The sequence below is a fragment of the Kryptolebias marmoratus genome, linkage group LG4 (genome assembly GCF_001649575.2).
Source record: "Kryptolebias marmoratus isolate JLee-2015 linkage group LG4, ASM164957v2, whole genome shotgun sequence".
Classification (NCBI taxonomy): Eukaryota; Metazoa; Chordata; class Actinopteri; order Cyprinodontiformes; family Rivulidae; genus Kryptolebias; species Kryptolebias marmoratus.
This window is the reverse complement of record NC_051433.1, coordinates 7,943,067-7,952,568: the sequence shown is the minus strand read 5'-3', so window position 1 is coordinate 7,952,568 and position 9,502 is coordinate 7,943,067. Positions and strand designations below refer to the sequence as shown.

The 9,502-nt window shown below is 37.6% G+C and overlaps 1 protein-coding gene across 1 annotated transcript; it reads right to left on the bottom strand.

The window, feature by feature from the left end:
- Positions 1 to 68: 68 nt before the first annotated feature.
- tbc1d20 (TBC1 domain family, member 20) lies at positions 69 to 8,477 on the bottom strand. The gene is made up of 8 exons (XM_017408546.3): positions 8,069 to 8,477; positions 7,712 to 7,897; positions 7,449 to 7,529; positions 5,629 to 5,815; positions 5,372 to 5,473; positions 4,038 to 4,179; positions 3,370 to 3,548; positions 69 to 3,136 (listed from the first exon to the last, which is right to left on the bottom strand). The coding sequence occupies exons 1-8, from the start codon at positions 8,118 to 8,120 to the stop codon at positions 2,872 to 2,874; spliced, it is 1,194 nt and encodes a 397-aa protein (XP_017264035.1). The 5' UTR covers positions 8,121 to 8,477; the 3' UTR covers positions 69 to 2,871.
- Between the last annotated feature and the right edge of the window lie 1,025 nt (positions 8,478 to 9,502).

Genomic DNA, 9,502 nt, shown 5'->3' with positions numbered 1-9,502 from the left:
CCCAAATTAAAAGATCATTACTATACAAACTAAACCTGAAGTTCCACAAAGTCCAAGCAAACTAATTATGAAGTCAACAAAATAGAACAGACTCTTTCACTCCAGTTTATTAGCGTTCTATTTTACAATTTTACATTAGTGTATCAGTCTTATAACTAACAAAACATGGCATTATTAACAAAAAAACAAAAACATTAAAAGGCAGATCAATCATTGAGTGCAAAATATTCCCATGGAGTGCTGTATTATATAACTGATGCATAATGATACGGATCCACAGCTATGTTCAGTGTTCTTCACGTCAGCTCATCTTCATTTTGATTAATTTTCTACAGACTTCACCAGCTACACTATAATGTTGTATATCCACCCTCTGAACAGGAACAATATGACAAGTGTTCAGTTTGGATTCCTTATAAAAACTGCATGAGCCAACATCACGGTGATCACTTTGACTGGAATGAGTTTAGTGCACCGCTTGTGCCATCAAATGTAGGTCACCTCCAACTCAAAAACCATCCTCGTGAGTAATTATGTCAAGCAGAATACATTTTTAGAATACAGACAAACTAAACTGAACATAAAAAAAGTATTTTCTGTTAAGACAAAAGTGTTCGAAGGAGAGCTAAACCTCAGAAACTCCCAGTTTAAAATGTGACAGAATAACATCTGCTGGAACTTTTTTTTTCCCCCCCATTTCCCAACAGGAACATAAATCCAGCCCAATCTAAACTAAAAAAAATAAATAAAAATTCCAAGTGTTATGTTCATATCAAGCTTAAGTTCTGTTGGAAAGTGAAATTTTACACACCAGTGATCAAACAGGATCACCAAGTAAAGCACCTACTGAACACATCGAATACAATCGATGCTAACTGGGTCTCCTGCTGCCCAATCTGACAAAGACTTGACATTTTATTTATTGCACTTTTAGCATCTTTTGTTATCAGACGGTTAAACGAGTGTGTTGCTGGGCCACAACGTTGATGGTGTACGACAGAGGAGTCACACTACAAGCCATCCTCAGCATAACCAGACTGTTCTTAAATTAGCTGGACCTATAAAACCTAAGGTTTCAGCCAGAGAGCACAATTGCAATATTTATTTGTTAACCCAGGTAGTATAAGCCTTCATAAAAAAGTAATGTTACATGTTTAAACATAAGAGTCATATGTGTCTATGTATTAAAAATGCATTAATCTTCTGACATTTCATTCACAAGCAGAGGATGCATGAATGGAGAGATTTGAAGGATATAATAATCCTCATCTGTGTAGCTGCAAATAGGAGAGAGATGCTAGCAGGAAACTTAGAATGTTAGTTGTGCAAATTATTAAGTGAATACATGACTGCTGTTCATGTCATGGCATAGGCTCAAAGCTTTAAATTTTTACTTTTTTTTTATCTCAAACGAAATGCTTTTAGCTCTGACACCATCCTGTAAAAGGACGAAAATTACTGTCAGTCATCAAATAATTTAAGTGATTTTTACACTGATTGAAGATTCTCAAATATATATATATAAGTTTACACTAATAGGTCTATATATATCTTACATTTAATATCAGAGGTAAAGTTAAAATGTCAGATATTTTGGACAGAACTCCCCAAAAAGAAAAAAACCCCAACAACAATGTATTTCAAATCTTGGATTTATGAACTAAATAAATGGTTCCCCTGGTAAACACAAACCACAACTTGTTTTATTTTAATTGCATTTTGTTTTTTTTTAGCATAATGTACAAATCAACAGGTTTAGACGTTTGTATTCCAGCTGCTGTTGCATGTTGTTCATTCAATACTGAAGTTTAGTCAAAAGATTTTTTTAGTTCAGATGAAAAATTCACCATGACTCAACTATTCAGTATATTAAACCTGAAAAGATGCCATTAATACCATTAAAACTTTGGGATTTAAATGTCAACTTGTGCATTGTCTGAATTCATTACACTCAGATTTTTAAGTAGATTTTTTAATTTTGAGAATTAATCTACAAATTTAACTTTTGAGGTATTTTAACTAATTAGGCTAAAAATATTTACCTTGGCAACAACAATTATAGTTATATCATTACTAAGGATGAGTTTACCTGATCGCAACCATAAACCAAAATGAAAATATATAAAATGAAGAGCAACAAAATGTTTTAAAGATATCCACTCTAGGATGAAATATCTAATTTCTGCCAATAAAAATGTTAAAGGAGCTGAATGGACATAATTAACTAAAGCAACTAAAATGATAATCCTAAAAGTGCCAGTGTGTCATGATGCTGTACAATTATGAACACAAGACTAAATTAAACAGAATATTATACAAAGAGAGGACTCTAAGAATTCTCAATTTGGTCTCAGTAAGGTATCAAATAGATAAACAAACAGCAATCTCTCTCTCTCTTACACACACACACACACACACACACACACAGACATTCACACAAACACTTCAGCTCACAAAATTGGCAGAAAATTCAAGTTTAGTGAGTCCATCAGGCTTTCAGCATAAATCTCTGTGAGCAAAACACTATATCAGATATCTTAATATGAAATAAACTGAAATTATAACATTACCAATTAACAGTCCTTAGAAATAGTCTCTTCATCGCTTTTTTCAGAGCATCGGCAACTAATGAACCAATTAACAGTTTTACAAAATAAAACCGGAGCCTTGCAAGCTATACAAAGATCTAAATTTTTAGAAACATCCTTCATAGCAGAGGAGCATTAATATGTTCAAAATTGTTGAAATGTTCCAGACAGTGTTACAGACTCAAAAAGCTTGTGGTTTCACAAATTGAATAGTTTTTGGAAGCAAAGCCACTAGTCTGATTTAGCCAAGGACACAGGATGGTGTGTTGGCCTTAAAGGTAGTTCACGGAAACAAGTCCAACTTGGGGGCCCACTCCAGAGCAGTGTTGACCACAGCAAGAGCTGCTGCCCCTAAAGCCACCGTCAGCCCCATAACTGCCAAACGGACAAAGCGCCGTGCTGTCGACGGTTGTGCCACGGCCACTACAGGGCTCACTGCGGAGCTCTCCGGCGCACCTGGTTTTTGTCTGCGTCTACGACGGAGAACCGAATCTGGTCGTTGTTGAGTGGATGCAAGTTCAAAGTCCTTAAAGGTAGAGGCTGCCATGCTTAGGAGGTAAAGGACAGGTACATACAGAGAAGGCAAAGGAGAGAAAGCAAAAGGAATTAATGAAAGATGAGCAGGTGTATGGTGATGGTGAGAAGTAGAAAAAAATAAAATTAGAATATTGCTTCATATGACAATGTGTAAAACAAAAGAGCAGATAAATTTGACTACGACAGCAGAATCAGTGTATAAACATAGTGTACTTATATCTGCTAACCCTCAGGACATAAGTACCTCTCATGTGCCGCAGCCTCTCTAGCCAGTTCAGAGGGAGGAAACTGGACAAAGAGGTCTCCGGCTCGGCTGATCAGTGTCTCATATGGCAGATCCTGGGGAATCTGAGACAGCAGGTGATGAACCATCGCCATGTCGCACTCGCACTCCAACACTTCTTCCTCTCTGTACAACACAATCTGCCACAAAAACACAAACAGGCATATTTCTCGAGGGCCATCAGGACAATTGCACTCTTACTGTGTGTGCACTGAAGTGGATCGTTATTTCCCCATCAGTGGTGTAATAAGTGGGGATAACATGCCTGAAAAAAATGAGTTTGCCAGACTACTGACAGCTTTATAAACCTCAGACGGCAAGATCTGATGCAGCTGAAGGTGCCTCTAACTGCAGGGGGTTTGGGATTACAAATTCACTACATCTGAGAAAATTATACAGCACACCCTCTGCTGTCCCATAGGCTCCTGTAAAGACAAACCTGTCACATGTACAGAAAGCCTCAGGTAAAACCAAACCCCAAAGATAACATTTAACCTTACATTTTACTAAAAGATCACACATAAATGATGTAGCCTTGGAAATAATTGATTTACTTAAATACACCCTAATAAATGAATACAAAAAAAGAGGGTTCCTCTTAAATCTATCAATAATGATAAACAGCTCACCACAGCAGCAAAATAGATGGGCATCAATGGATGACAGGCGAGGAAGAAGTCGTACAACCGTACAACATGACGGAAGTCTGACAGCACGTGGCCAAACCAGGTGATCAGCCAGCTGAGAGCGAAGACTGTGCCCACCTCGGCCCTAAAAATAATTACAATGACTTCAGCTTACACACAGTCCTGGTAATTGTTACAGTTATTATAAAAAAAGACCCGCAAATGGCGAAACGCGCTAGGAACACATGAATGATGCAAAGTCCCCCAAGTGGTCTGGTGCACTTCAATTTTGTGGCATGAGTTTGCAGCTTTTTTTTTCTTTACTACCTGGAGTTTTGGATAATTGCAGAATTTTTCTTTTGCATTTGTTTTGTTGGCTGCATGTTTTTGATTCTGTTAATGTTTTGTGATTGCAGCATTTTCCTTTTGCAGCATTTTCCTGTTGCATTTGTGTTTTGGAGTTCGCAATCATTCATGTGTTTGCAGCACGTTTCTCCGTTTGAGGCGCGTTTGCACCCTTTCGACCACCGTAGGATTTATACTCCCTGAGAAGTGACGAAATCTGCTCTCGCTGATGAAATTGCGAGACGAAAATGACGTAATTTTGCTCTCGCATGTGCTCCGAGAGTCCGTTTGTGACACAAGGTCTGGACAGAATGTTTATGTTTTATTTGGAAATGCCGGTGAACTTCAATGCTGTCATTTCACTTCAACTGCTCCCCATCTAAAAGCTGCCTGTTGTTCTAGTGAGATGGATGTTTGAAGAGCAGCAAACTGAGGCTGTAAAAAAGATACAGCCATCTTTAAAACTGTAAACTTTAGAGCTGCCTAGCTCCGGTCCAATTTAGCGGGTAAACATGTCACCTACGTTCACTCCTATTTTTCCCACTCCCTGTAGTGGGAGGGGCTTCCCAGGAGTTCTGCGCTGCAGTTTCTTGCTGAATATAAAATGTCCAAGAGGAAAAGAATGTCTCTCACTTCTCAGGAAGTACAAATCCAGCTTAAAGCTTTCATAATAGGATCATTGTGCTGTTAAAGAACAGATTGCCTTCACTTTATAAACATAATCATCTTTCAATCTGGAATTTTTAAGGTGTAAAATCCCCTCTAGCCATTTTAACAAAATGAAAATAACTTTTGGTGTATCACGACTATAAATCTTAATGAAGATTAACAATCTGCTAATCTGCTCAGGGATGTCCCTGTCTAAACATACACAATTGTACTTGTGTTGGGGTAAAATGAACCAGCATATGTAAAAAGGCTTTTCCTTCTGCTAAAGCTTTATATGTTGTAACATCTCAAATGAAAGCCAACACAATTAGATATGAACTTACTGCTGCATGAAGTCGTGCACCTCAGGGTTTACCCGTTCAATAATAGGCATCAGATAGTTAAGAATGTGTTTTGTGTTGTCCATTGTAGGATCCATAAAGTCCCTGTGAAAGAGGACAAAACAAAAATAAATTCTAAAATCCACAAAAAAAATATTTTTCTTTAAGACACAAATTCAACAGGATGCAGTGCACCCAAACAAGCAGAAACAACAAAAACAAACACAGTTGTCAGCTCAGTTTGCATTTATGACAAGTACCTGAGATGATGGGTCGAGAGCTTCTCCACAAGAACGGTTGCCAGACGCTCTCCCACAACTAACAAGAAGGTGACAACAATGTCATGGTATCCTTGGTAATAGTGCAGTTGAGGATTTCGTTTCAGAACTCTGAGGATAATGTCAATTAGCTCTTCCTGAAGACCCTCTCTCTGCTCATCGGGCATTCCTGAACAAAACCGTCGACAATAAAATGCTGCAGTTAGTTTTTATAGACTGTTTGTGAGTCGCAATCAAAATTCCAATAAAATAAAGACGTGCAAATAAAAAACACTGTAAAACTAGTTCAAGTTTACATTTTTAGATCTAACTGTTAGGGGTGTATGATCATAAATAAAAGAAACAGGTTTTATTGTGTAGTACTTTTTTAATATGCAGACCTTCAAACTAACTAAATATACATTTTCAAATACAGAAACGGTACATTTAAAGCAGTCAGATAATGGTCAGGGCATTATCAACACTAAAGTTTTGAATTTTTTATTAACTTTAAAAAAGGCCTACGCAAAGAAATCAAGAGTTTACTAAATTATGGGGATTTTGCTTTTTTTTTAAACATAGCAAATTAAAGTAAATGTCAGCCTTTAATTCATGCCTCGTACAAGCTAAGCCCCCTCTGTAGGTGACGTAAATAGATTCTGCAGTTAAAATTTAAAAAAACTGATTTGTCATAGTAACAAAGGATAACGAACGATAAGATTTATTGAACTATTTTACAAGTCATTGGTGTACATGATCAACATCGCAATTCTAAGAGTTTAAAAAAGGCAACTGGAATTCTTTTGCGGTTTTTGAAAAATGCTTCACCTCTCATCTGAAAGGTATCTTCAGATTTAGAGTTCCAATAAATGGAAGGTCATTCCATCAAGTCACTGTTGGCACAATCACACGAGTAGTATTGTTGAAGTTGCATGAATCAGTGACTCATCCATTCCTGCTGTGAGGCGTCATCACTTGTGTGTTGTTTATGTGTGATGTCGCAGTTTTGTGTCTCAAAGTTTGAAACTACATGTTGAAGATAAGGGACACTCAGCCATTTATACACAACAAAACAATGCTAAACAGATGAGTTATTATTTAGTTTCACTTCTTGTCAGGCAGTTTCCCAACGTCTCAAGCTTTGAAACATGTGACTGCAACATCCAATCTAAACAACTAACAACACAATAATGACAATAATCCAAGGGGCGGGTCACTGATTCACGTGACTCCCTATAAGCGGGATCGTCTTAGTAACAACCCGGAGCTCCAAACCCATGATCAGAATTGAAGAAGGCTTTCAGATGAAAGGTGAAATGTTTTTAAAAGGGGAAAAATGCCCACTTTCTATTTTTTTGTGTGTTTTTAAATGCTTAGCATTCATCTTCTACATGTAAAACTTGACAAAAATAATAAAAAATTAGCATGAATAATTAAGTTTGAGATAAAATCTAATTAGTTCAAAGGTAAATGTTTATTTTTTCAAACTGTACAGATCAAAAAAGTCTTAGCATTCTAAGTACATTTTTGTTTAACAATAAACTGTTAAATGTTTTTTTTTTCTTTGCAGAAACTGTTCAACATCTCAGAGTCACCACGACTTATGATGCTAGATAATTAAATAAAGACAAATGTTCAAATGTCAACAGCATCAAACAAAATCTAACAACATTTCAAATACCTAAAGGCAGAATTTATTGCTGAATCTTTGAGGGAGTTTGCATTAGATTGAATTGCTTTTATGAAAAAGTATGCAGTGTACTTACAGTCCTTGTACACAGAACAGTTAATAAAGAGAGGTATTTTTTCCATGGACAACCTACCTGGTGGAAACCTTCGCAGTGAGCGCTGGACATCCAGCAAGACCTGGTTGTAGTCCTTATTGTCTTCTCGCTCTACTTTTTCTGGACAACATACGGCACAGTTAGCAAACACTGCGTGGGAGAACTTGCACCTATTTACACTCAGTTTCCTAATGCACGGGATTAATAGTGCAAAAGTGAAGGAACACGCAGCTGCATAATATTAACTAACCTACATTGTCCTGCTCGTAAGTGTATACAAATATTAGTAATATAAATGGTACCAGGCTCTTGATCCAAGAGGTTAGGGGGGACATTGAGGAGCCTGGGCCAGACTTGACAGCGGATTTCATCAGTCAGCAGTCCTCCTTCACTGATGGCCATCCTCCTTAAAGTTGCTACATCCACTGGATCCACACTCAGGGCCTGTGTGATGTCTGCAGTTTTTCGTTTCCTTTTGGTGCCCCAGTCTACCAGAGAAAAGACCATGATCTGAGCTGACTTTAGCTTGCACGTTACATGTTACTGGTGCGAACATTTTTGCGGGAATTACAAAAAAAGCCACGTTAAACACGCTTCAATTAAAAGCTGATAATTGCTGAAGTAAACGCAACATGACATTTTAACTTTGCATACTTTACCTTGCCTCCCATTCACCGGCGACGATGTGCTATCACTTCTACTCGTCTTCATTTTTCCTCACTTCTCGATATGCTTTCGTTAAATATTACTTCTCGCCATGCTCCTCTGCTCAGGCTGAACCCAGTTTAGGTTTTCGTGGTTGCCAACAAGAAGCTAGCTAGCTGTCTAAATTAGCAAGGCTGATAAAAACACGGCTTGATTAGTAGCTTTGCTATTGTGTTAGCTAGTTACCAAGCTAACGCCATACTGGCCTGGTTCTGAAAGGGTTACTTCACGTATCGAATCCATTATTATTTGGACCACAGCATTACAGCAGAGTAGTAATGAGGTTAGACAAGCTAAAGCGCTACATGTTTACAGCGGCGGCGGAAGTGACCATGGATTCGTGCTAGAAGCACGAATGATGACGTAAGGTTCCGACGGAGGGGTCGACAGAGGGAGGAAGGAGTGGCTCAAACTAAAAATAACTTTATTGGATATATATATATATATATATATATATATATATATATATACCCAAATCTGTAGTGGATCGAGTGCATCATATGGGTTTGCAGTGAACTGTTGTAATATTTTTATGCGGGTTTTCTCCGCCTGAAGTGGTATTTTGCTTTTATCTAAATAACATTCGGGTTGAAATGTCATTAATTATCCAACAACTAGTGAATTTACCAACAAGTCCTTAACTGTGTTTATTCCTCTCATCATGGACAACAAGTCCTGTGAATTTGGAGACATTTGTTCTTTTTTTGCAAAAGTTACCAGGGGGGAACCAAATATTTCAGCCGTCTGAAATGATCGGTTCCCCCTCTAAAACATGGGACAAAAATAATTTACCAAAAAGTCCTTAACTGTGTTTATTCTTCTCATCATGGACAACAAGTCCTGTGAATTTGGAGACATTTGTTCTTTTTTTGCAAAAGTTACAAGGGGGGGAACCAAATATTTCAGCCGTCTGAAATAATTAGTTTCCCCTCTAAAACACAGGACAAAAATAATTTACCAACAACTTCTTACCTGTGTTTATTCCTCTGTATTATGATATTATTAGCACATTTTATTTTAAAAAGAATTATGTTTTTTTGTTTTTTTAATGAGAAATATTTGCCCCTCTAAACAATTCTGGTAATAGATAAGTCATTATTTATGGAGACGCAGGGGGAACCGTATCTGATGGGGGAACGGGGCTCGACGTAACAGCAGCAACTCGAGCACATTGCTGCCCCCTATATGTCAAGAGGACAAATAACACCTTTTCTGTTCAAATTGCCAACCCGCCACAGTGGCGTGTGTGTTGATCAAATTCACCCGCCACTTCAAATATTTACCCGCATTTGGCCAGTGGCGGGTGCTAATTTCCACCCCTACACTACATTCTTACAGAGTTACAAAGAACAGACAAAACAAAAACAACAACAAAAAAATAAAAATAA

Bases quoted from the DNA above. Each gene is read 5' to 3' on its own strand.
- tbc1d20 (XM_017408546.3), bottom strand. From the start codon at position 8,120: ATGAAGACGAGTAGAAGTGATAGCACATCGTCGCCGGTGAATGGGAGG. The intron at 7,530-7,711 runs GTACCATTTATA...TATGTTGTCCAG, and splicing joins CCTCTTGGATCAAGAGCCTG to AAAAAGTAGAGCGAGAAGAC. The intron at 5,474-5,628 runs GTACTTGTCATA...CCTCTTTCACAG, and splicing joins CTCTCGACCCATCATCTCAG to GGACTTTATGGATCCTACAA.